The sequence below is a fragment of the Grus americana genome, chromosome 6 (assembly GCF_028858705.1).
Source record: "Grus americana isolate bGruAme1 chromosome 6, bGruAme1.mat, whole genome shotgun sequence".
NCBI classification, from domain to species: domain Eukaryota; kingdom Metazoa; phylum Chordata; class Aves; order Gruiformes; family Gruidae; genus Grus; species Grus americana.
The window spans coordinates 26,294,293-26,321,807 of record NC_072857.1 but is presented as its reverse complement, the minus strand read 5'-3'; the positions used below and the strand labels follow the sequence as shown (position 1 = coordinate 26,321,807).

Here is a 27,515-nt window from a genome sequence, read left to right as displayed (position 1 = left end):
GGGACAGTTCTGTACGGGGGAAAAAACAATCTGAGAAGTGGATGATACACCTCACTCAAGTGAGGGACAAATTCATTGCATGCTGAGAGTGCGTAATTGTAGACCTTCTTCTAAAACAGAGTTTTAGTTAAAAAAAAAAAAACAAACCAGAAATATGCTCCTGATGTCGTCAGCTGTGAGTAGTGGGAATGTCTGCAGGGGAACAGTTCACATTGATAATGCAGCTGAGCAGGTTCTGATGCAGTGTGCTCTACTACTTGGTTTCCATTGGAGTTGGCTATGGTTGATTTTGTTGTGTACAATAATCCCAATCACAAACTATATCCTAGATGCTATACAAAGTAGGAGAAGGAAAAAAAGTGCCAATTCTCAATTAAAGAAATCCGTAACAAGTTATTATTTTAGCTTTTCAGAACTGTGGGGTTACAATAAAGTCTCATTTCTGCTAAATGGGTTATTTTCTGGTCTCAGTGGTCAACAAAAAAGCAAGATACACTGCTCTGACTAGATTAGAGAACTCAGACTAGTGCCCTTCTGTCTGCACAGATGACTTCTCTTTATCAGAGCAGTTTTCCTCTCAGACTTAGATGAAGCATCAGAAAGTGTGTCAAATATGAATAATTTTATTTCATTGTCCTCCTGGCTCATTGTTGCTCCTGAGTTTAGTCTGTTTCGAGGTGTCTTTCACCTATTCTTGACTAAGATGTCATTCCTATTAATAGTTATAGTAATTGGATCCATTATATTCTGATTATGGTCTTGATTGAGCTTTCACTTCAGCTGATGTGCAGTTGTGACATTGAGTGGGAACTTCAGCTGGTGGGGAAGGTACCTGTTTGCCCATGCTCAGATTTGAGTGGCCTCCTGTCAGCATGTTTCCTGCCATTGTGAAGCCTGCAGAAACATAACTTGCACATCTGTATCTTTAATTTGAGAAGGAAGCAATAAAGATTTTCATATGTAAACTAATCACTTGTGCAGACCACTTGAGATTCCTCTCTACTTGGACACACATAGTTCTCAAAGGTGCTGGTTGGTCATCAAAGAGGCACTTCTGTCTTAAAAATCTTGTCTACTTTTAAATAGTTTTTGTATATTTATTAACGTGGTGCATATCTCTTTTTCGGTGCTATGCTTTGAGTTGGATGTATATAACTTTTTCAGAATTATGTTGTTATGAGGTATTTGAAGAGAAATGCCATGCACTGTGTCACCTTTATGTCAGTACTGTGATTATCTAACTGTTGCTTATTACTATAACTGATGACTTGGGAGTAATCAAGAGTCTCTGTTCCTTGATCTACATTCAGTGTGACAACATAAAATCAACTTGGTAGATGAAATTACTGTTTTAGGCTGAGGAATGCTTTTACTATAATACTTTTATGAATGAATATGCTGAAATGTTAATATTAGGCCTTTTCATTCTAGTCTGAGCAATATGTACTAGAGAAGTCTAGGATATAATCTTGATGTGATTTAATAACAAAGTTCAATTCTTTTCTAACTTCACAATTACAGTTTTTTCTGCATAGTAAACAACACCGATAAAAGCTTTATCCTTAACATTTTTTGATGAAATGCCATAAATTAAGTCTAGCCAATAATTCATGTTTTTCTATACTGATGTAGCATGGACTAATGGTTAGGCCTCAGAACTGGGAGTTAAGAGGTTAGGTTTTCTTTTCAGTTCTGACACGATTTTGCTATGAAATTTAGTGCAATCTACTACAAAGCAGGATGGAGCCAGCATGTGATGTAGATGCAGCAGACTTAGTTTAATTTCTGTCTGTAAATTTTAAGTTCTTGAATAGATGATGACATGTAAGTGGAATTCAGTTCTGTAGTAAATGAAGGTTTAATCTTGAATGGTTTACTTATTTTTTCATTTGTTTTACAGAATGTCGTTCCAGCTGAGGTATCACTTGTTTGTGTAGTAAAGCCAGATGAATTCTGGGATAAGAAGGTTACACACTTCTGTTTTTGGAAAGAGAAGGATAGACTTGGCTTTGAGGTATGTAGAACTTTTGTCTACTTCAGTCAAAAACACCATTTCTGGAATACTAGAGTAATTGGATGAAAATTAATGTCTCTTTAAAAATAGTTATATTCCAGATGCTTTGTCTATATTCTTAACAAACTGCTGTGGCCTTTTAATTTTTCCCTAAAGAGAAAGAATTTTTATTATTCTTATTATTTATTTAATATTTATTTATTCTTATTCTTATTAAAGAATAAGAATATTAAATGAAACAAGAGGATAAAGCTGTTTCATAAATATTGTGGATGTTTTGGACAAGAAACTGTTGTACAGGGTTTAGTGTGAATTTTTTTCCAGGACTCTTCTGTAATAGACTGTAGAGATGCATGTTGTATGGTGTCACTAAATCAGTAGCAACCATTTGGAAGAACATCTTGTTGCTGATGCATGCATATTCTCTCATTTTTTGAGTTCTTTGACATTAATAACAAAGGTTATAGGTCCCTTCAGTTTGCCCAATATAAGGTGATAGTGTTACCTTGTGAGGCAGGGTGTGTACAAGAGATTACACGCTAATATTAGTAGTTCCATCCTTTTATCTTTTTGAGAGGTTAATGGAAACTATTCTTAGAAGATTATCTGTATCATCAATCTTTCCAATCATTTTTGAAGCTCGTCTCATTTGAACTACAACAGGCTTGCTGTGCTCATGAAATACTAAACTCTCTATTTGTTTTGTACAACAAAGCTCTTGGAGACCATCTTTTTAATGAAAAAGATTGAATAGAAAAGTGTTTGCAGCCTTGTCTAATGCTGTGTAATTCTTTCTAAAGGTAAGATTATAACAGTCTTGAATACTCTGTGGAAAACTTGATTCAGAGAAAATGGCAATTGGAAGGTGGCAGCTGAAAGGTTATGTAACTGCTAAATAATATAAACCTGAAGACTTTTATCATCCCAATATAATGCTGTTAATTCATATGAATTTTGTCTTAAGTCTTGGTATCAGACTTTGCCTAGAATAGCTGGCTCTGGCTTCATTTTATTGGAAGTAATTCCTGCATGTGTAAGTGCTCTGAAAGAGTGTGGGGGTAAGATTCCTGTTTTCAATCAGATGACCAACCCCCTTTTTTTTTTTTTTAAACCTTCTTTAAGATTCCTTTTATTACATCATTTATTTGTAATCTGCTTTAGAGCCTTGTAAGTAAGGAAATCCTGTACACTTGCCTTCAGGTTGTTTATCTTACAGATGAAGATCATATTTTCTTTTTGAGTAGTTTTATAAAGACAGATTTGAGAAGTAGCCCAGAGAAATCAGAAGAATCTCTAAACAGTCACTTGTGTGGTTCAAAGTCTGCAGCCAGCAAGATAAAGGTAGTGAAGTGCCTGAAATTTTGCTACTGGAAATGGTTCCAACTATGATAATCTTGTGACTTGCATTACAGTTAAACTCTCTTGGGTTTCACAGATGGCTGTCTGTCCCTTCATCTGAACCTCTTGAGGGAACTGGCAAGGACGGGTGGTCAAAGTTTATTTCCGATCTTCAAGTTCAGCATGTGGCAGCTCAGTCATAGCTTCTTTAGTCAAAAACATGACTATCCAAAGAAAAAAACTTGAGTATGGTGGTGTCCACCTTTTGTAAAGTAGCCTATTGTTTGGAGCACATCAAAGATGAGAATTAAAAAAAAGAGCCTGAACCAACAATCTGTACTCAAAAAGATGAGTTAAGTCACTTTCTAAACACAAGCTTTTAAGTTTGCAATATTCAGTTTCACACAGGTTCTTTCAAAACGTAAGGTGAACACCAAAGTCCAGACAGTGGCAGTAATAAAGGTGAATCCCCCCCGTTGCAGTCCCTACTGTCTGGTTTAGGCTCTCTTTTCCCATCTGCACACCTGTAAATAGCGTCCTTAGTCAAGTTCAGGAAGCCTTTGAAGTTGTGGTATAAAATAATTTTATACAGTGGTGGTTACTGTATACATCATGGTATTGCCAGTTTGGGAATTAATCCTTTAGAATAGATTCTTCTTGGATTTTTCTTTAATATGATTTAGCTAGAAGCTATTTCTAGACAAATAAGCAGAAAGCCTACAGAAAATATGTTAACGAAGCAGGGATAATTTTGCATGGCTACGATAATAAAGGGGTTTTTTTTTGTTTGACTTTAAGGATTGGCTAACAGTCATTAAATTATAATTCTGTACTGAAATTTAGTAAGCTTAGTAATTTTATGAAGCATGTTCTGTACCAATGATGATGTTGGCATAGACCATTGGAGTTGTGTAACTAAACCTTTTGGTTTCTGTTTCTAAACTACTTTTTCATTACTGAACTGTAAACGTTTCTCCCTGGCCTAAAACTTTGATCTGAGATTCTCTTATATTAGTAGTTCTAAGGTTTTAGGAAGAAGAAAACAGTTAAAGTATTATTTCATGCAAACATATATCAAAATGTGTCAATTGTAAGAAAAGTAGTCAGTGATATATCGTTTTACAGGAAAATAATCTTAGTATTAAAACACAGCAGCTGCTTCCTAGGCAGGAGGAAAACTTCAGATTTGTTCCGTAATGACTCCTTGTATCTTGGCTTGATGCATGGGCAGATCAGAAGTTTGAGTAGAGGATAATAACAGGTAGTTGCCGAATTCTCATTTTGGTTGATAGGTCTTTGCTCTTGAGTTTCTCTCTCCGCCTGGTTTAGAAGCACTGAAAACATGCTGAGACTGCGTACTTGCACAAGGGGATACCATCAGCTTTGGGGCAGTTGTCATCTAACTGAGGTTGGATAATGAGCAGCTGCTGATACAGAGTTGCTATAGATGTTTCTAAAAAGACTGTGTGATACCATCCTAGTTCATGGCTTTTGCTTGTTTCTTGCACTTTTTTGTGGTGTTTTGGGGTTTTTTTGTGTGCAATAACTCATTCTTAAATGGCATCCTTCATTAAAGGACAGGGAAAGCTGAGAGAACAGTAGGCAAAATCTTGTGCTTTCCCAAATAATGAAGAATCACCCTTGGTAGTAGGCAAGCCTTTGTTTGTTACCATTCATTAACTCTTGGTTGTGATTAGGAAAACTGGCTCAGTAAAAATGACCTACCTTCTCTGTGCTCCAAATAATATTTGTGTTGGAGATAGTATGCTTTTGCTCTATTCCTGATAGGAGTGCAGAGCACTGATAAGGCTATGGAAGCCTCTAACTCATGCACAAATCTACAACTGCATGATAGTATATTACTGGCAGTAAAAACAAAATAACACCCAACTTGTTTTGGATCACAGGTTAGATTTGCATAACTACTAGGAAAATCCAAGATTGCTTTTGCACCAGTGAAATAAATATGATCTGAAAATTTAAATGAAAGTAGAAATCTTTTTATTCACTTGAGAGGGTAATCTAATTTTATATGAAGTAAATACTACGTAGCTGTGATTCCTAATTTCTAATGGGGCATCACATCTATCTCCCATTTCCTGCCACCTGATCTGTTTTTAATGCCTTGCTTCGTATTGCCATATGAAGCTGTTAATCACAATGCCTCCCTTTCTGTTCAAAGGCAGAGATCCTTTGCTTCAGAGTGAGATGTGGTGAGGGTGAGTTGCAAAGCACTGAAAGTAAATGTGGGAATTGAGATCAAAAAGCTACTGGGTAGATAAGTATAAAGAGGTGGGCTGATTCAGCTGGGTAAAAAAGTGCATATTCTTATTCCTGGTTAGTATTAGCATTGGCTTTGGACCTGCCTCAGGTTAATTCCCATTCATCCTCCAGCAGAGCTTTCCTTTGTCCCTTTATTCCTCCCTAAAATGCTTATCAGCAACCAGTTTATGTGTTCATCGAAGCAGTTTTTTCTGGTCCTGTGCCCATGCTTCACAACAGGACAGTTGTCTTAATTATTGTTCCGTGGGTGTCTTTCAGCTGAAATGTTGCGTATGTTAGAGTGTAATACTTAATACTGTTAATGACTTTAAATGAATGAAGAACAGGGTTTGAATATAGAAATTTCTGTGTTTTGGAGAGTTGGAAGGTGTTGCTTTTTGCTTGTTTATTAATGTACTCTATATAGTGATGTGAAACAAATTGCTTGGTTGGTCGCTGTAGTATATTGTATTTGGTCATGAGCTTTTCATATGAAGATAACTAAGATAGCTGGAGGAAAATGTGTACCATAAAAGTGGAAGAAATATACCAGTTCTGCATATGTTGCAGTTTGTACACAATGCAGAATTGCCTACAGACTGGTGGGTTCTTTTGGTATCTGCCATTCATTTAACATGAGTAAAAATAATCTCTGAGCCTGGCTTAGGTAGTAGATTAGTCCTTTGAAAAATCAGTTTGTGTCGAAAGCAAGGAGGAAGAAAGTGTTCTTATCCTTGTGGAGAACATGGAGCAAAACTTAAAAGTTCATTAAGATTGTGAGATAAGAAATCAAGGGCTAGATGGTTTTTAAAAAAAGAGGAAGGAAAGAAGTGGTAAACTTCTGGGAACTAGTTGGAAAAAATCAGACCTTAGAGTATATACCAAAAGGATCTTGATAGTCCTGAAGTCCAAAGTCTGAGTAGTTCTAAATGCTTCACACTTGCACTATGGCAGCTAACAACTCTAAGTCTCTAGTAATTCTGTCAGAAATTTATGATCATATAGCAGCAGAATCTACTCTGGAATATCTCAAGTCCCTAATGTTGAGTCATCAATATACAGAGGAGTACAGAAACCTAAAAATCACATTTTTCCGTGAAAAGTTCCTGCATATCAACCTGTTTATGGTCCATACACTTGCGTATCAGAATTGCTCTGAAAGAAATATTAGCTAGCTGACTTTTCCCATGTTATGTGGCTTAAAAATAGCTAGGAAGATCTTGTCATTTTTTAAAAAAGTTTAGGAACTGTTCAAGAAAACAACTGGAAAGGCTAAATCCAATGTGGTTTGACCACAGTTTTTGCTATCAGTCCCTAATTCAAGTAAAGAACCTCTGCTCTAACTAAGTCAGTGGTACAAACTTAAGTTGATACTTACCTTCTCTAGACTAATGATCTTTATTCTGAAAGTGATTAAACGCCTGTTATGTGGTTATAAGCAAGCCTTAACGTTACAAAATACAAAATTCTCCATCCCAACACTTTTATGTACTTGTGCAGTGAAAACGCACTGTGGTCCGGAAATATCTACTGTGTTACTACAAGAGGTTTTTATATTGTTCTTGTATTTTGAAATTAACTATTGTTACTACATATATGTTTATATCTTAGCTCTTGGTATTCTACGTGGAAATTGTGGCACAGTCATCCCCAATTTATCTTTCACGAATAATGCTAGCAAGCAAAGTATTGCTCCACAGAATGAATAACACTTTGTAAGAAATCTTTAATTTTTGTATCAGATCTTCTAATCTGCTGTTTTAATACTGAGGCACCAAAATCTGTAGTTTTCATGGACGTTCCCAAAACATGCATATAGGAGTTCCAATGTCTTATCAAAATGCTATTTATTTAAATGTATTTTTTTCATCTGCGTATATCTTCGTTGCTCTTTTAACACCGGAGGCGATGGGTCCTTTCTTTTAAAAACCTGGGCCAAATCAAGGAATTGTCCCTGTGGAGCTGGAGTACGTAAGCCTGCATTTACGTCACATTCTAAATTGAGTCCTAAAGAAGGGTGTGTCGGAAAATACCAGATTTTGTGTGCCTATTAGTTTCTTCTCCGGGATGGAAAAAAGATAGTGTGCTAATTATTGTCATAAGCCCTGGAGGGGAAGGTGAAGATTGGGCAAAACTGAGTGCTTGAAAGTGAAGGAGACAGTTACTGGGAGTGGAGTTGACAGTCCAATGTGTATCTAGATTCTGCTAGCTGCTCTTGGCTTTCTAGAATGCCAAATTTCTCTGTGATACTGGCCAGACAAATATTTAACCTGTGTTTCTTGATGTAATTTTAAAGCAAATGATCACTATATGGATTCGTGTTCCATATTAACAAATATCACTCTATCCTCCTCAGTGTTTCATCAAATAGTGTTACAAAAAATGGATTGAAGTAACATTTATCATCAAACAATAGGATGATTCTTCTCCTCGAGAAGAGGAAGTCTTTGCCATGGAATTGTGAAGCAATGAATCACTGTCAGACCAGATATGTGCGCAGCTATATTTTGTCCGTTAAAAGTGCTGTAGTTATTCTTGAAAATTCACCAGGAATTGGTGAATAGTTGAGGCCATATTTAAGGTTTTCCAGCAGCTGAGTTTCGAAAAACACAGATGCCAAAGATAAATCTGATTGCACTTTAGAAAACAATTGGGATTCTCACTTAATTTAAAAAAAAAAAAATTGCTGGTTTTTTGATTAAAAAAACTGCCTTCTGTGTAGTGTGAAAAATGAACATAGGCGTTCTTTGGTTTGGATTTCTGCACAGGCTGAAGTGCAAAGTTATTCTTGCAAAAATCTCTGCCTTGTTCATTGAAGCTTTCCCTGTATTTTTCCAAAGCTGTTTGGATATGTAAGCTGCTGGCATAACAAATCATCAAGAATCAATCCACTGAGTAAACAGCTTTAATGTTGAGCCCAAAGGACTTTATCAAAATTCAGCATTTTATACCTATCAACCAGGCTGTGAGTGGGGAAGAGCTATCTGGGCTTCCCAAGGTTTCTTGGCAGATTTTTTGGGAAATGAACAAAACCTCCTCTACTTACGCCTGTTTGAATGAAATTTGTCCAAAATTACCAATCAGCAACCAGATAAGTATGATCAGCTTTTAGCATGCTTTATTAATGTTCTTTAAAAAAAAGGAATGACAGATTCTTATGTTCCAATAAGTAAATGAAAAAAGTGTCAAATCTTTTGATGCTGGTTTATTAAAATTAGTAAATGGGGCAGTGGTGTTCTGTTCATATTGAGTAAATACCTTAATATACACTTAGAGTAGCTACATTTGTAGTCAGTTACATTGCAGTGTAAAAAATTGGAACAGATAATTTAAACATTCTATATATATTACTGTATGCATAAATGTTCTTGCCATTAGCCACATTTTTATCACTTCTGCGTAACTTCAAACAGCTAATACTGTACATAATATATACATTCTATTATTATTAGAATCTTTTTCTAAAGGTGCATCTAATTTCATACTAGCATCCCTTGGTACCCACTTGATCATGAGGATTATTTAAAATAGTGAGAAACTGTGGCATGTGTTGGTAATGCACTTTCAGCTCATAGAAACTTCTCAATAGTTGAGCTCACCTGGTAAGAATTCTTTACAAAGAATTGTGAATGTAGTCAGACTTTTTGGTTGTTGGTACTAGGCTGCTTGAAGTGTAAAAAACCAACCAAACAAAAAAAACCCCAAGCCAACCAAACAAAACCCCAAAAAAACCAAAACCAGACTAACAAATTATAATCAGTATAGGTATGTGTATGTAATGAATTATTTTCTCTGTTTTTGTAAATGATTTTGTCAGGATTGGCTTTTTTCTGTTCTGTGAAATTCAGTGTATTTTTAGGTTTACAGTGTTGTGTAAATGTCAGTTAACGATAAATATTTTTTCTAAGAGATGACACCAATTATTATTATTTACACCATCCTGTCTTCCAATAGCTCCTGGGTTTGACTTTGTGACACTTGTATTGAAGAGCTTTTTCATTTCTTCCCTCAAGAAAGAAAGTTCAGATGGATGTTTTTAACATTTTGGGGGTACTCTTACACGTCCTATTGAATATCCAGAGTTCCCCTCTGATCTTGACATCTGCTTCTCTCTCGCTGCAGATGATCAATGAAAATAATTGCAAAAAACAGCAAATGATGTAGAGAGAGAAGTCAGCTTTGTACAAACAGTATTGAAAGCTCTTTTGTATGAAAGATCAGTGTTAGTGGCACTGTTGTATGGGTCAAAATCATGTTACTAGAAAAAATAACTGTAGTCTCACTCCTGAGAAATATGGGAATTTTGCAGTTGAAGCACAAGACTTTGCAGTATATGGGGTTTGGGATTTTTGTTCTTGTTGTTTGGCAGTTCTCAAAAAGGTTGTTTTGATTTTATTCAAAAAACTAGCACTTTTATTTCTTCCACAGCACTGTTCCGAGTTATTTCTACAAAGGCTTTTGCAATGTTTTAGCAGGCCAATATTGTACAAAGCAAGTTTGCTGATTAGAGTAGAGCAATGTTGAGAGCTGCTACCACTCTTCTGGGTTTTAAAAATACCTGAATATAGATGATGATGATAGGGACTCTGATCAATAGCAAACAGGACATACTTGAAACCTACTGCCACCTTATTAGATGTCACTATTATCAGAAGTGGGTGGATCAAGTGCAAAGGAAAGGAAAGATTTAAGGATTCAATACGTTATACTTTTTTTTTTTTCTGCCTTGCCATCTGTCCAGATCTATTCAGTTCTCCCTTAGGGAATTTAAACTGTTCACTTTAACATCCAACTATAGTCTGCTGTCAGAAGGCTTTTACTTTGGATTAAGAAAACATTTTTTTTCCTAGAGTCAATGTAATAAGATGACTTTGCAAAAAAGAAAAAAAAATCAGTCAAGTTGCAAGCAACAAGAGACAATATGTTGAAGTGTGAAATTCAAATGCAAAGGTGGAACACTAATTTGTAAAAGGAAAACTTTTTTCATGATGTGGCAATTTGATATTTATTTTCACAAAAGGTCAAAGACAGTTACTGTGACTGGATTTTGAAAAGTTTTAGGAATCTGAGAGCAAAAGTTTGCATGCTATATATAGGTGTTGAACTTAAAGTAGAATTCATATCTTTAAAAGAGAAGTGTATTATCTTCTCCCTGTGCAACATCACACCTACTGTTTTTCAACATTTTTTTCTTTGGCTCTTGATCTATGTTCTTATGGACTATTAATCTGTAGTAGCTGATTAAAACAGTATTTCAGAAGCTTCAGAGAGGCACATTGCACTTTTGACACCTAGAAATATCAAAGTGACTTATTTTAAAGCATATAGAGTGTGCTACGTTAGCACTGCCACTAGCCTGGGTCTAGAACAAGGGCTGAATTCCGTTCAGGAACCTCCCTTCTGCCACCACCTTATCAAAAATTCAAATGTTTACTTTTTGAAGTCTGCAGACAGGATTTCTGCAGTTATCCCAGTAAACAGTCAATAAACAGTTTAAAAAAGAAACATTTTTTAAGAGAAACCTAGACAATGAATGGTTTTTGGAGCAGTGTCTTCAGTTACAACAAGGCTTACTATGGATGTGGAAGTTTTTATTTTTCAAACTTTTTCTAATAAGGTGCAAAAGAGATCTGTGTTCTTTGACCAAATCTTACTTGTAGGGTGGGCTTTTTTTATCAGAGGATTACTTTCTCATATAACTAGTTTGTTACAGGCACAATAAATGCAGGCACTTAACTTTTAAGACACAAACTCACCTCTGGCACTGGAAGTATTGCCAGAGAATGATTAAAAATACAAAGTGCTTTGGAGTAAGATATCCTGCTACTGTATTCACTAAAAGTAAATCACATGGTGTATGGCTTAATCAAGAAGCATTAGTTATCACCAGGAAAACAGATATCCTAGAAATTTATTTCTTTTTCCTATTGTAAATAGACAAGGTGGTACAGATGGTGCTCTTACAGGGTTATGCATGAGATACACTGTATATCAAAATTACATGTCTGTCTTAGGCCCGTGTTAAATGCAACCAGCTATACTTCATTCAAACATTTAGCAGTAAAGGATCACTTTCTCTGAATCACAGAAAGATCTGCTCAGTACCTCTAGACAGACTTAATGCAACTTCTCAGGTACTTAAGGAAGAGTATAAGCATTACTTGTAAGTGTACCTAAAATTTCTTATTCCTGCAGGTTATTTTAGTATCTGCTAACAAGCTGACTCGATATATAGAACCATGCCAACTAACAGAAGATTTTGGAGGAACTCTCACCTATGATCACATGGATTGGTTGAATAAGAGGCTGGTTAGTTTTCTGGGTTTTTTTCTTTTTTCAAATGTCTCATTCTTGAGCCATGAATTTTTATTTGTGTAGGAACTGCTAAGTGTGTAGAAATTATCATATGTGTAGTAGTGCAGTTCAGATGCATGAATAGTCTTATGATAACTAACATTGGATTTGCTCAAGGGATGCTAAGGCTAATGTAATCAATTTGTTGAACCAAAAAGTTCCTTAATGAAGCTCTCTTGTAGACCCTTACTCTAGAAAAGTGAGAGTATGGTCACTGCAAAGGGAAACTGTTTGCTGATAGGGGAAATCCAAAAAAGGAGGAAATACTTGGACTCTTAAACTGAAAAAGGGTAGATTTAGATTGGATATTAGGAAGAAATTCTTCTCTGAGGGCGGTGAGGCACTGGAACAGGTTGCCCAGAGAAGCTGTGGATGCCCCCTCTCTGGAAGTGTTCAAGGCCAGGTTGGATGGGGCTTTGGGCGATCTGGTGGAATGTGTTCCTGCCCATGGCAGGAGCATTGGAACTAGGTGATCTTTAACGTCCCTTCCAACCCAAACCATTGTATGATTCTGCAGGTTCTCAGAGTTGATGGTCTGGGTTTTTTTTTTTTTCTTATGCCTTGGTTCCTCTGGACTGGGAGTCAGTTTTTAAGCTGTCCTCCACTAAAACCTCTGTCAGTGCACTTCCCCCACTAGATACAGAGATGCAGTAGAAGTCTAGGAGCAAATACATCCCTAAATCATGAATAGATACAAATTGTTTAAGCAATTGCTGATGTGCATAGCACTTCAGAATGTTTTTAGTCTGTTCTTCAGGGATAGTTGGTTTTCAGTTACTTAAATTGAATTTTCAAAACAATATTTAATCTTCAGTGAAACAGTGTGTTCCTTTCCCATGCAATCAATTCTTAAAATGTGCATCTCCAGGTGGGATCCTGGACAAGGGAAACTCCACAGTGTGTCCCAACTGCAACTGCCTAAAGCCTTCAAACATACCCTGCAGCCATTCTCACAGCAGTACTTCCCCCTCGAGAAATTTGATGGCTTACACCATGTGTACCATGTTTCTTTTTGCTGAATCTCAGCAAATTGTGTGTTCAGACCCACGGGCAGAGAGAGCATCATCTGCTGTGCAGCTTTTTTTTCTACTGATCTTTGCATGGCCTTTATGTGTGCATGGATTAGGGCAAGGCAGTTTGTTCTCTGCCTGAAACTGAGAGTGCCTGGACACAGCGAAGGGAAATCTAATATTTTTATTGTCCTTAATTTTTGTCCAGTATAAACAAAGCTGTCTTTTACTCATTCCTGCATTCATAAAATTCATAAGGACAGTACTTCCAATTTAGCTGGGACTTTTGCTTTGTATTTGGTTCGAACCACAAATGAAATTTTTTTTTCTCCTGTCTCTCCTCTCCTTGCCTTGTTTCACTTGGTTTGTATATTAATGAAGAACCTCTTCCATTGCAACACCTGAATTCTGAAACTAGACAAGAGGGCAGAAAGGTTGTTTAAGGTACTAGCCGGAAAATAGTTTACAATAGTTTATACATTTTAATTCTCTGGAACATCTTCTCCTTTTGTAACAACTGAATTTAGCTTGTGTTTTATAAACAACTCTCTTAGAAATTGCCTTTTCAGAGCTGTCTATCTCATGTCCTTTTTGGTTTTCCATGAAGTTTCAGTAGTCCTAGATAAGTTAAGGAAGGTTCATCTGCAGGCTACTGATTAATAATTTATTAACACTAAAAAGACCTGAAAGTTATTGTGCATGTCACTTATGGCACCTGATCATACTCAGCTCTGGGGAAAAAAGCACCCCTCCAAAAAGCCCCACAAAACAAACAAACAAACAAACAACCCCAACAACCCTCAGAAGTCAGGTACAGAGGAGTCATCTTAATGGTACCTAGCGTCTGACTATACAGGACTCATATCTGAGATCAGAAGCCCATATAATCAAAGAAACTGATGAGGATATGTTTCTATAGAACACACCATTCTTTTATCGTAGTTATTCATTACAATGTAGCCCATATCAGTAGTGATTAAAAGCTGGAATCTTCACAAAGTTGATTATTTTAATCCATTCAAGTGAGCTGTCAGATGCTTGTGTAATATGGCTTGATTCTCTAAGTGAATCTTAAGAATAATGCTAAAGTCTTAAATTAAAATGTAGAATAAATATGTCCATAAGACTTTAAAATTTTTGCAGAAATCTCAAAATTTTTCAGTATTTCAGAATTCAGTCCATCTTTATTATATTCAATGTAACTTTATTATCTTAGTGCTCTTAAGTGTTCCCTGAGTAAAACTTTATATTTTCTACTCTTTCTACCCTACTATCTGCATGTTGGGAAACAATTACACTCTGTAAAGATTGACGTATATGAACAGAACTAGTGGATAAATTTGTACTGATGCTTTCAATACTGCCACTTTTATAACATGAATTTCTTAAATCAAAACCTCTTATTTAGGTATTTGAAAAGTTCACGAAAGAATCGACATCTCTACTGGATGAGCTTGCTCTAATTAACAATGGAAGTGATAAAGGAACTCAAGAGAGAGAGAGGTGTGTGGTTCACTTTTTGAAATCAATGCTTTTGAATTATAAAATTCCATTGGAAATCCATATCATATTGAAAATACAATGTGCCTTTATTTTGAAATGTGTAAAGAAATTCTGAAACTTTATAATGTAGTCTACAAAATCAGTGTGTGTTGATGGATGCTCATTTGGCTATTGACTACGTGCAGCTCAGCTGCACTTCTGTTTTGATATAATGAGTTGAAAAAGTGAGTACTTTACTGAGTGAAGAAAGAAACATACACTCTCAACAGCATCAGGTAGCTCTGGCCTTAGTTGAAGTTTTTAGTGCTACTGTAATACAAACTATTAATTTGTTACTTTAATAATCAAAGTTTATTATTATTAATAACGTGTTTGTTACTTTATTCAAGATCAATAGATTTGAACTTCCTTCCATCGGTTGATCCTGAGACGGTATTGCAGACAGGTATAGTAAGTCAAAAAATGATAGTGTTGGTCAATAAAGTAGCATTATTCCTTTTTAACCCCCAAGTGAAAGCACAGAGAGCACAATAATTATCTTACCCATCATCACAATGTAACAAGCTTATCAATTAATGTCATCTTTCATGGGTTAAAAAAAGTAATGTTAACAAATAAATGGAAGAACTCCAAATGTGTATTTTTTAAAATAGTTTTTAATAATACTTATAATATTTTTATGATATTACCATAATTAATACATTTAATTTTTAAGAATACATTGTTTCTAGATGATGTCAATATGTTGGCCTTATACAATGAATTTGTCTTAAGTAGTCACCAAATGGTTACAATACAGATAGCGTTTTCCTACACAATTCTGATAATTTGCATCAGCCTAGTTCTGAGCTGACCATCTGTAAAAGTAAAGCATAAAGTCTTCTGACTCTGTGCTGCTTAGACTCTACCTTGAGCATTAAACAATTTGGGGTTCTTTGAAAAATTTTTTTTTTTGGTGAATTTCCTGTTGGCAATAAAGTATAATAGCACTGTTGATTTGGACTAGAAATTTCCTTAGGGATTTGTGCCTTTGTAGAACAGGAAGTAATGCATAGCGTTAAGGTGGTGATCAGAGTCTGAATGCTCAGAATCCTTACCTTATAGCCTCCCACAAACTAATGTGTGGATCACGTCATATTTGCCACAGAGAACTGCTGGCTTTACATGCCCTCTGAGTAAAATTTTAGTTTATTTATATGTAGGATAATATTGTTTGAGTTAAAAGGTGAAACAATAGTTCCTTGCTGTGGTCTTTAAAGTTTTTAAAATATGAAGTGTCTGTAGACACTCCCACTAGACTTTAGTCTAATTGTGCATCCTCCTCTAATGGTAAGGAATATTTTTGGATGAAACAACACTTCAATTTTGTGCAAGGAGATGACTCCCAAGAACACTAGTTTATATGCATTCTCTGTTTAACTTTCATTAAATCATGGCAGTTCCTAAGAGGCAACCTTTCTCTTCGTTAGATTCACTGTCTTGAAAGTTTGAGAATAAAAAATTAAACTCTCCCCAAGTAAACTTTCCTATCTCTTAAGGGTAAAAATGAATCTGTCTTCCATAGTTACAAGTACTATTGCTTTCACAAGCTCCAAATCCACAAGTAAAGTATAGTTCTCAGAATTTGATAAGAATCCAGTTTAAAAAATGTTTTTACCCTGAAAATGTTAATTCTTTACTGCTGAAACAATACAATAAAAATTCAAAATTTTCCTGGTAGAACTACAACTTGTGAAAGCCTTTAAGTCTGTTTGCCCTGCAGCTATCTGTGTCTATCTGTGTAGTATTATAAAAGATGAAATCCAAGATGTTTATTTCTGTAGTATGGCAAAATGTATTTGAATTCTTAAGACATGTTCATTTCACAGTAATATATGCTGAGTAATTTAATGTTGCTTGCTGCAGTCTCCAAAGCCCTTGGCATTTTGATTGTCTAGATAATACCAGTTGAATTTAGAATCTGTTTTTCTGCATTGTCCTTGAGGTATTACAATTTCTGTTCTAGTGGTAATTTTTTTTCTTTTAGTGAACTGTCATGTTACCATTTTAAGACCTGCAGAGCTGATGATGTGGAGTTGGCAGATTTTCACTTTTACGCCAACATTTCTTTAGTGACCAAACACTGCTTTATTTCCTCACTTGTTCATTGAGCTGTTGGGGAGCAAATTGATGATCTGGGTTTACAGGTAGTATGGCATTTGCATCCTGAAAACTGTACCACAACTTAACAATAACATTCATTGAACAGTTTAAAAAGAGGATTAAATAGTCAAAACATACTAATTTTGCATATACGAAAGTCATTACACTGTAGAGAGTCTACCCTGATGTGGTGCTTAAGAGCACAAAGAAAAGGGTGAGAAGTGAGAAAAAATTATTGATCAAAATACTTAGTATTCAGCTCCATGCTTTCATGAAAATCTTTGTACGTGTTAGAAGAATCCTGGAATATAATAGAGAAATTATATGCTCAGTTTGTTAGTGCTTCTAGATCATTCATTTAGTCTAAGAATATGAATTGTTTGAGAAATACTTTAGATGCTACATAGCATTTTGAAGTAAACCAGAATACTTATAGTTGTTTCAGACTCAAGATTGTGCTCTGCAATTGTTTCTTTACATTAATCAATACTATTGTCAATATGAATGTTAAAGTCACGGTATCCCTTTTATGTATCTAAAATATGCCCCATGATTTCTACTGTATTTTATGACTGATACAACCCCACAAACTGCGGCCAGTGCTCTGCATGAAATGGTATCATTAAATGTGCCCAATACATGAAAGATCATTAGCTTCAAAAATGTACCACCGGGTGGTCTAAAAGCAGACATGCTTACTAATAATTTCTGTGCTTGTATTTTGAATCTAAATTATCCACACCATTATATGTATTCTTAAAGGTCATGAGTTACTATCTGAGTTACAACAGCGTCGATTCAATGGTTCAGATGGAGGGGTATCCTGGTCTCCAATGGATGATGAACTACTTGCTCAGCCACAGGTCATGAAGCTACTAGACTCACTCAGAGAGCAATATACCCGCTACCAGGAAGTCTGCAGACAACGTAGTAAGCGCACACAACTAGAGGAGATTCAGCAGAAGGTAATGCAGGTAAGCTTGGAGTTATTCTTGAATACTGTGACGTGGAGCTTTGAGCTCAAGTCCCAGACTTTCTCCTGCAAAACTTAGAATCAGAGGTGAGAGCTTCATGCTTCCTTTCACTGCTCAAACTGCAATGTGCTAGTTTCACTTGACGCTTTACATAATGGCTACCACGGTGACTTTCCGAAGGCCGTTCTGATACGTTGAGGTGATTGGAAATGTGCTCTCTTGCCATCACGCTGAAGAACCTTCACATTGTCCCTTTGTTCCATACCACGCCAATGTACCTCTACGTTGTCAGAGGGTCAAATGCCTGACCTGTTAGCAGAGAGGAACATTCACAAATGAGATACATTTAACTGTAATTTTGCTTGAGAGTTGGAAACCTTCCCCTGCCCATGTCATTTTAAGTTCCTATTACTGAAGATAAGCCATTATTTATTCCTTTATTTGTCTGATGCTTGGTGTTTTAACTTAGTGATTAAACTCTCTGTATTTCAAGGCTACTCTGACCAGAATGAATACAAATCTTCCTAATCAATCATGTGTTAAAAGGTCATAATGAATTGGTTTGGTCTTTTAGAAACAGGCATGTAATTAGCACTTTAAACATTTTCCCAGCAAAGTCTCAGTAGAGAAAATCAAGGAAATGGAATTAATTTATTCCTCTTGCGTTTATTACTTGAAATTAGGCTTATATGTTTTTAAACTTCTGTATAGTTTGAATAGTCATAAAAAGGAATGGATATTGCTTTTAACCTTTCAACATTGACATTTCTAATGCATGGGGAGTGCAAATCAAGTACTTGCACTTCTCAGCATTCCAGGTATGGGTAAACGTAAAAGCTAATCAATCTTTTTTTATTTCTAGCAGTGAAAATATAAATCTACTGAGGAAATAATTTTTCCTTATCTAGTCATTCAGATTATTGTAAAAAATACAAAAGAAGCAAATGTCATCTTTTGATATTTTGAGCTGGAAATAATAAAAATATAGGAGATGAAAATAATACTATATAGTACATATTACCACAGCTGTGGGTATAATCAGGTAGAGATTTTTTTCCTGTGTTAAAGTTATAGTGGTTGAACAAGATGTGCTGATTGAAATGAAATTTATAACATACTGGCAAATTGATGTTGTTACTGCATTTAAACAGACTTGTTTACTGGGGCATCAGCCTCATTTTGCAATATTTGTATTAGAAATAGTTTCTTGTTTGCTCCGTCTACACTATGGATGCTGCATAGTAAGTGAACTGAGTCTCAGTACACAGGAAGAATGTGTTTTGCTGTGTAGCTGAGCCAATCAGTTTTATAAAGTGCATTTAAAAGCTCTAAGTGGTGTATAAATGGGAAAAACTTACTAAATCTAGAAGTTGATTTAGTTTGCTTTTGGTTTAAGGGAGAAAATTAGGCTAAGACAAAAGTAAGAAGATAATGATGGACTGGAGGAAACTGATACAGACAAAGTGCCATGGAATTTATTTTGCTAAAACAAACAGAAGTTGGAGTATAATGTGCTTGCAATATTTTCAGTTCAAATGGGTGTGTACATAGAAAGTTTTCCCTTTGTGTTGCTGATTGATTTTTTTTTTTTTTTTAGTGTTTTGATTTTCTGTTAGCTTTCATTACAATTACATTCCTATTTCATTTTTCATATAGCTTCTTATATTGCTAACCACTCTTGGTTTGCTTTTGTCTTACTGTTTTTTTTTTCCACTATTTGCTGCTGCTGCTTACTGTGAACTGTTTCATTCTTACTCCTGCCTCAAAGCCCTCCTGTCCATAACCACCTTTCTTCCCTTGTGCCTTCAGTATCCTACACTCTCGTTTTTAACCACCACTCTTCCTTCTATTCCATAGTTTTGTTTACCTTTCCTTCATCTTTCGTTTTGCAGTGTAAGGATAGCAATGATTTTCAGATGTTTTATGATGAGCAGTTCTACTAAACAGACTGCTGATGAGCAGTTATGATAAATATGATATGGTATGATAAATTCTAGCTTTGTCCCTCCTTAGGCAGAGGTGCTAATTACTGTTTTTCTAATCTTAATTCACAAAAATTAATACCAGGCCTTGCAGTAGTATAGTCATTAACCATTTAAAAATGTATTTAACAAAAATAACATTGCTTCTTTTTCCAGGTCCCATAGCGACTCTTCTCTCCTCAGGTCAGACAAGAATGGCCATGTGCAAAGCTAAGCAGTCTCAGAGCAACGCAGTAGTTGCTGAAAACTTGTAACGGGGAGGTGATCTTGGTCAGAGAGGGCATTGCTAAGCAGTAGTCTTGCACACTGTTTCAGACTTGCATGAGAACTGTCATTTCCATCTGAGTGTTCCAGGCCATGCTGAGGTTACAGGGGGGCATCTGGGTGCCTTCGCTTCTAGGCCCATTCCCTGTTGAACCAGAGACAGCTGTGCAGAGGTGCTGAGCACAACAGGAAGCTTCTCTTCACACAAAAAGAACCTAGACCTGTAGAGTCTTAATTTGCCCTAGAAATCATAAAAGTAAGGAAGACCCAAGAATGGTTTTGGAGCAAAGAATATATGCTCTGAAACAGTGCTTCTTATGGGGGGTGTGGGGTGTGAGAAGAGAGGGTGGGAAGACACAGACACGATGACTAAAAGGTGAGGTGAATTGAGTGACCTTCTGTAATGGTGGTGGTCATTCTTGATTACTGTTGCAGTGTAGCCTAGGAGCACTAGGAAAGTGGTCCAGTTAGACCTTTTTTCATTTGTCTTCACAGTTATGGTATTACATTGTGTATTGTGTTGTATTTCCTGAAAAACTGTGTGAAGCTGTTCTGTCGCCTTTGTCAAAACAAAAGTCACATTAAAGAGAGGAAGCTGGCTTCCTATGCTACTTCATTGAGGTTCAGAATGTGGGGGTGCTCCTGCATTTCCTTACTTCAGGACTCCAGTAGTAAGTGACTTTTGTACTAGGTTTCATCAGGGCTGTCTGTGTTTTATAGATGTTTAAAAATTTATCATAAAATTTTGCCATCTGATAATTCAAATGTGTATAAGGAAACCAAAATTTCAGATACTCTGCTTTGCTTTGAATAATATTAACATGAAATGAAATGGTTTCAAAATAGTAATAGTAATAAAAGAAATCCAATACTGTAGTCCAAAACTGTATTGCCATGACCCTGCAAAGATTTCTGCAAAGGCAAATCCCATGAGATGTGGTCATTAAGACTCTGTAAGAAGCTTCTGTTGTTTGAATAGAGCAAGTTGAAAAGACATAAATATATAAAATTCTAAATTGTTGTGTAAATTTAACTTTGGAATAGGTACATATCCTGTACTTGAATGTTAATATACTCAACAGAATAAGGAGAAAACTCAGGTGTAAGGTTGAATACAGCTGTGCATTGTAATTCACTTAGGCAACAATAATTCTTGTTTGAACATGAGAGGTCCATTACAAGAAAATTGTGGTTTAAATTCTTTTTTTGACAGACTCACGAAATGACAAGTAGGTATGTGACAAATCTTCTGCTAGCTGCCACCTTCTTTCATGGAGCCGGCAGGCTAAAGTTAATGAAAAATAATTTCTACTTAAGCTTTTGAAGATGTGAATAAGTTCAAGAAGACTTATGCAGATCCTAAAAAGAAATTTTTTTCATAAATGTATACTTACTTTGAAATATTTCTGCTTATGTTACATAATTCTTTTTATACCAGTTTTTGTGTAATTGATTTGCTGCTTTATTTTTGTCATCTTTATCTTATTGACAGGTAGTCAATTGGCTTGAAGGACCTGGATCAGAACAGCTAAGAACCCAGTGGGGAATAGGTGATTCAATTAGAGCTTCACAAGCTTTGCAACAGAAACATGAAGAGATTGAGAGTCAGCACAGTGTGAGACTTCCCATACCCTTTTCTAGTAGCAAAATAATTCTGAGTACAAGCAGTTAAAAGCAATGTCTTTTGGTTATGAGAGTCTAGGAATTTTGCATAGTGCATGATTTTATGAGTTACAGAGGAAAGTACCTGAGCAGTTTAAGAACTTAATATGGTCATTATATGTACATGTTATTTTGTTTTCTAACGTAGAAAAACATCGATTTCTATCTATGAGTTTTCTTTTTAATATGTTACAGAAGTTCTTTAAATTTTCATGTTGAGTAGGAGAGTAAAATTCCTTTTTCCTCCCTGCCAAAATGGCCGAGAAGTCCTGTACTTCTCAGATGAATAAGTTCATATTCTTGTCTTTATTAAACTACATTTACCAGTAGCTGAAACTGCCTTAACACTTTCATTGATCAAGACTTAAGATATAATTTACGTTCATAATGAAATTTTGAAAAGATTGTTTTGTAACTGCATTGACTTGATGCCTTTGTTTCAAATTTTGAAGACTTCCTAAGATGCAGTGGAATTTTGTCTTTCCATCAGGTGATTAACTATAATTGGCATGTGAATACTTGGTGTTTCCCAATGCAGTGTTGCTCACAGTGCTTTTCCTCTTTTCTGAATTTCCTTGATGTAGACATTGACAATTCTGTTCACTTTTCCTAAGTTCTTTTTACAGTCATGGCAAAGAAAATAGTCACTAGGTTATAATTTTTCTGACCTAATTTAGAAAAGGAAAAACCCCAAAAAACCCCAAACCAAAACAAAAAAGCAAAACCCAACACACCCCAGACCTTTTGTCTGAGAAGCACTGTGCCCTAGACTACACTGATTCTATTGACTACATCTCTGCTACATATGATTTCCCTGCTCAGATGCAGAAGTGCATGTTGTAGGTGTTTATGTTGGGTCAAGTGAATCCCATCTCCTCTGTCTTCTTGTTGCTCTAAGCTCTTCAAGCAATGTTCTCTGAAAACCAGTACCTTCTGAAGAATAAAACATGTTACAGTTAAAATCTGTATTGGAAAGAAAAGAAAAAAAATCCCATCTACTTCATTGACAAAAATAATTTTAAGATCTTTAAGTCATATTTGCATTTCAAACTGAAAAGAGAAAACAAGACTGAATATACTTTGTTCTTGCTTGGATATTTATAACGGAGAACTACACTTTAGCTGGGGCTAAATACAGTCCTTGAAATTATTGAAATGCAGACTGGCTTACAATTTCCTCATCAGTAAAGCACTGACAAGATCGAAGGCTGCTTGGTTCTCATGTGCTGGCAGGAGTTTATAGAACCAACAGTCAGAAAACTATTTTTAATTTTATACTGAAAGAAGTAATTGGGAAATCACTGGCCTACCTTAAATTTGGATGCCTGTATATTAATTAAAACCATTTTTTGATGATACCACTGGAAAAAATGTGATTTGCCTTTTTGATTTTTAAACATCTCATAATAGCTGAGTGTACTCTTCCTCTTTCATTATTTTCCTATTTTTTCTCTCCTAATAATTGAATTGACAGCTTTTATGCTTGTATTCTTTCCTCTTCTATTTATGGTTGATTATATTAGTTCTATTTTGAAGACACTTGCAAAAATGTTTGATTTGTTTTAAAGATAGACTTTTTTACTTAAATTTACTCTGAAGTGAAAACATATTTTTCTTAGGGTGGTTTTTTATTTTGGTTTGTTTCTTGTTTCTCTGTTTTGGGGTTTTCTTGTTTGTTTTGGGAAGAGTTGTGTGGGTTTTTGGGTTTTCATTTTCTGACTTTTATTCAGGAGCAATATACTAGAGCTGTTACCTTTGAGCAAATGTTGGCCTTTTCTCCATTGTTTTGAGCTGTCACATACAGCTGAGCCTCACTTTCGCCTACGGAAAGGATCAGAAACAGACTTTTTATCTGGATTGCCAGTCTCTTAATTTCACTGACAGCTTGACCAGAATCAATTATTGAAACTATTTTAACTCCTTTAGTGCTAAAAATAAAGTAAAAAAAAATTAATCTAGATTTTTTTGTTTAACTTATCATATTAATAGTTGACTTGTCACACTCAATAAGCTTGGTTTGTGCATTTAGTGTCTAAAGGTACTAAGAAGAACTATGATGTGTAAACTGAGTTTATTGAACCTATATATCTACAGGACAAGTGAGACAATGGAAGATGTTTCCATATTATGCCATCTTAGTTGCCCCTTCTGGGGTAGATGAGAGACTTACTCTGCTCTTAAATTTTTGACTGATTGCTAATTTACTTTTTTTACCTCTTTGCATCTTTTCTACTCTGTTTCTTCCTGTGAGCAGATGGTAGAGGCAGCTTTGGGTAAAAAAACCAAAAATATCAGAATATGGATATATATATTTTGCATGCTTTGTAAATAAATGATGCAAAAGCTGAAGGCATAATTTTAAAAAAAATAAATTGCAAACATCCGAATAGGAGTGTGACAAAAATACTAATTAAATCAACTATTTTAGGCCAATAGATGGTGCTATTCCATAGCGTTAGAAATGCATCGGGCATTTCAAGGTCATGTTACTATAGGCCAAAATAAAAAGCTGTTAAGCAAACATGATTTGCTTTACAGGCATCTCAATCATGCAAGATGTGAATGAGATCTTGATGTATCAAGTCAGTTTTAAATCTCCCAGAATTGTTAAATATTTGAACTATTTTCTTTTGCAAATGTACCACCATGACAACATTAACTCCTATGTATGTATTCAGTAATCAAAGCATTTGAAAAACAAATCTACACTTTTTTGAGTAGTTTAAAGCTTTCCTTAAATAAGAAACAAGGATCATTTTGAAGTTTCTGTACATGGATACTCTGTTTTATTCAGAAAGTAGAGATTCCTTCCTCTTTGTCAACAGTAGTATTTTTTTTCTAAATGTTTTAAGAAAATTACTGCTGGTTTCAACTATGTCACTGAAAGTAACACCTAGATAGTCTTATGAACAGCTTTTTGTAATAGCTTACTGCTTGGCAAAAAGTCTTTTGTTTCAGAGCACTATAGACATGTAAGCATTAGAAATTTGTTTTAAAATGGTGGAATTCCTCTGTTGGTTCAGTAAAATAGGTTGAGTGGGCATTTGTGCTGGGAGCTAGTAGCCATGCCTTGTAATCTGCCCATCTTTCTGCACCATTTTCTTTATACTACAGTACCTATATTAAAATGTACTAAGCACTTTTTGAGTTGACTTGAACTTAGGAATGATTTTCCCTCCTGTGTGAGATTTCATAAATATAGTGTAAGCTTTAAGAAGTTCCTTTTTTCAGTCTGGTTATTGAATAGTCTGCAGTTAGATGTATGCCATTTTAAGAGAAATATAATTATGTCCGGTATTATCTTAATACTTAATTTTCTTGTGTTCGTAGGAGTGGTTTGCTGTTTATGTTGAGCTTAATCAGCAGATAGCAGCCCTTCTAAATGCAGGGGATGAGGAGGACCTTGTGGAATTGAAAGCATTGCAGCAACAGCTGAGTGATGTATGTTACCGACAGGCCAGTCAGCTGGAATTCAGGCAGAATCTATTACAAGCAGCACTTGAATTCCACAGTGTTGCCCAGGATGTAAGTTTTTAACTTTTCAAAGGCTCACCTGTCAATGTATTATTGCCTTTGTAGTATAAATGTTGAATACATTGGGAAAAAGTTAGTGGGGTGGGGGAAATATAATGTCATTTGGAAAATGCAGTACATTTTCATTTACTAGAATTGAAACATCGAGAAGATGGATTTTCCCTTTTTGAGAAGTGCTTTGTAATGCCTTACATTTCAGTAGCATTTGAAATAATGGTTTAAAAGTTGCTTTTTCTCCCCCTCTTGGTTTTTCAATTGAACCTCAATTTGGTGTACTTTTCATAGTTCCTTTTTTAAATTGGCATTTATTCCTTTCCTATGCTTGTCTTTAAAAAAAAAAAAAAAAATCTTGCCTTTCCCTCTACCTATCTAGGGATGTATGCTCTTGGAATTTTATAGGCAGATGGGTCATTTATCTTTCATCTTGACTTTCATTTCCTATAGATGCAAAGAGAAACTTCTAAAATGACAGATTTCCAAACATTTGGAAGATTGCAGACCCAGCCATCTGAAGCTCAAAACTTCTTTTTAAATATCAATATTTATGTTGCTTTTCATTCTAGTTGTCTCAGCAATTGGATGGCTTACTGGGAATGTTGTGTGTAGATGTAGCACCAGCAGATGGAGCGTCAATTCAACAAACTTTAAAGCTACTGGAAGAGAAATTGAAAAGTGTTGGTAAGCAAAAATGTTTCTGTATTTCAGATACACACATGAATGCATTACAAGAAAAAACCCAGTAATCCCACCAGCCCCTAAAGAAAAAAAAATCAGCAAAAAAAAAATCTGTCTCTTCTGATTCCTATCTAAGTAATGCTCCACCTAGCTACCTTTGAGTTGCTTTTGCTATCCACTGCATAGTAGTTCTGTCTGGGAAAATGATCTGGGAATGTTTTCTATTACATGTAAAACGTTTAAAATATATTTGTTATGTACTGGTATCATGCATTTCATCTGTAGACAAACCCTTTTCCCCACTAATCATCCTTAATATCTTGGCACTACAGTGCTTAGATGGTCTTTTTGTCCCCAGAACTGACACCTTGATGATTGTTCTCCACTCAGAATGCTTGTACGGAGTATTTTGCAGTAGCTTTGAATGTGTGTGTTAATAAATGGCACACTTAAGGTTGTTACACTGTCAAGCATATACAATAGAATATTTCAGTTGTAATGATCATCTAGTCCAATATGTTATAGGAGAAAGAGCTTTGAAGCAAAATCATACATGGTAGAAGTAGTTATGATTGCAATATAACAGTTTGCATAAACTCAATATTCCTTTAGGAAGACAGATAGCAGAGCTGCCAAATAATAGATGTAACAGCAGGTTCTAAGGGGTTGGTATATGTATTACAGAAAAACGTATTGACTGTATCAGATGCATTACAAAGTAGTAACTTTGTAAACACTGTTACAGTGATAACACTGCTTAGCAGTGATAAATATTTTACATATTGTGCAACTGTGTGGATGAAAGACATTAATTAGCTATTTATATGCTGAAAAGTTAATGCTTATTGTCAGCTTTTATTCCTTTTCTTGTTATTTATTAGGTCATAAAATAGCAAAGCCCTAGCTCTTTGTTAATATAGACAAATGTTCACCCAAACTTAAAAGTTGGAAAGGGTAGTGAAAAGCAGATAGTAATGTCCTTCTCATTTTCCAGCCTTCTATCTCAGATTCTGTTGTGTTTCATATCTCTCCTTTGAGGAACAAAAAACAAACAACAAATTTGTAAGAGTGACCATTGACTTCTTTTTTTCTTTTTTTTTCTTTAGACTTAGGCTTGCAAGGCTTGCGTGAGAAAGGTCAAAGTCTTCTTGATCAGATATCTAACCAGGCATCCTGGGCCTATGGAAAAGATGTCACCATTGAAAACAAAGAAAATGTGGACCATATCCAAGGAGTGATGGAAGATATGCAGCTTAGAAAACAAAGGTAATAACAGTTCTAGTCATTAAGATTTTTGTGTGCTAATAAGTCGCTTTATATATTTTTAGAGAGACCGTTTTGCTTTATCTTCTGTTAAGGGATATAGTACAACTTTAATTTATATTTGTGGTATATTTAAATGGGACAGAAGCTTCTGTGCCTAACCTGTTGTAGCATATTCCTAAATCCAAGCACCTTTTGTATTTTGGTACTGGATGCAGTATTTGAGTGCTTTCCTGTACTTGTAAAGGCTCAAGAATTATGCATTTCTTTTATATGGAGTTATGGAATGGATGCAAGAGGCATCTTTTATATGTTAGCAGTTTGAGATGGGAGGTATACTAAGATTATAGTAGTGATGATACCTCTAAAATGATGTATTAATTATTTGCAGACTTGTTTATCATCTTTTTCACAACCTCTACCCTTTGAGTGTGGCATTTTCACTCCTGAAGATAGGAAGAAAGATGAGATAGTGTCGGGGGGACAGGGTGTAAAATGGAGGCACAGAGTTCAGTTTTCAAAATGTGGATTTTTTGTG

General features: G+C 35.4%; 1 protein-coding gene across 3 annotated transcripts in view; it reads left to right on the top strand.

Moving 5' to 3' along the window:
* SESTD1 (SEC14 and spectrin domain containing 1) overlaps positions 1–27,515 on the top strand; it is a 58,754-nt gene that overhangs the window by 22,417 nt on the left and 8,822 nt on the right. For all 3 annotated transcript variants that reach the window (XM_054830174.1, XM_054830176.1, XM_054830175.1), the window contains 9 exons: positions 1,901–2,014; positions 11,810–11,923; positions 14,387–14,481; positions 14,871–14,926; positions 17,386–17,597; positions 21,336–21,458; positions 24,836–25,030; positions 25,603–25,717; positions 26,821–26,980. In XM_054830174.1, coding sequence (XP_054686149.1) covers positions 1,901–2,014; positions 11,810–11,923; positions 14,387–14,481; positions 14,871–14,926; positions 17,386–17,597; positions 21,336–21,458; positions 24,836–25,030; positions 25,603–25,717; positions 26,821–26,980 — 1,184 coding nt within the window. The remainder of the gene's footprint in view (positions 1–1,900; positions 2,015–11,809; positions 11,924–14,386; positions 14,482–14,870; positions 14,927–17,385; positions 17,598–21,335; positions 21,459–24,835; positions 25,031–25,602; positions 25,718–26,820; positions 26,981–27,515) is intronic.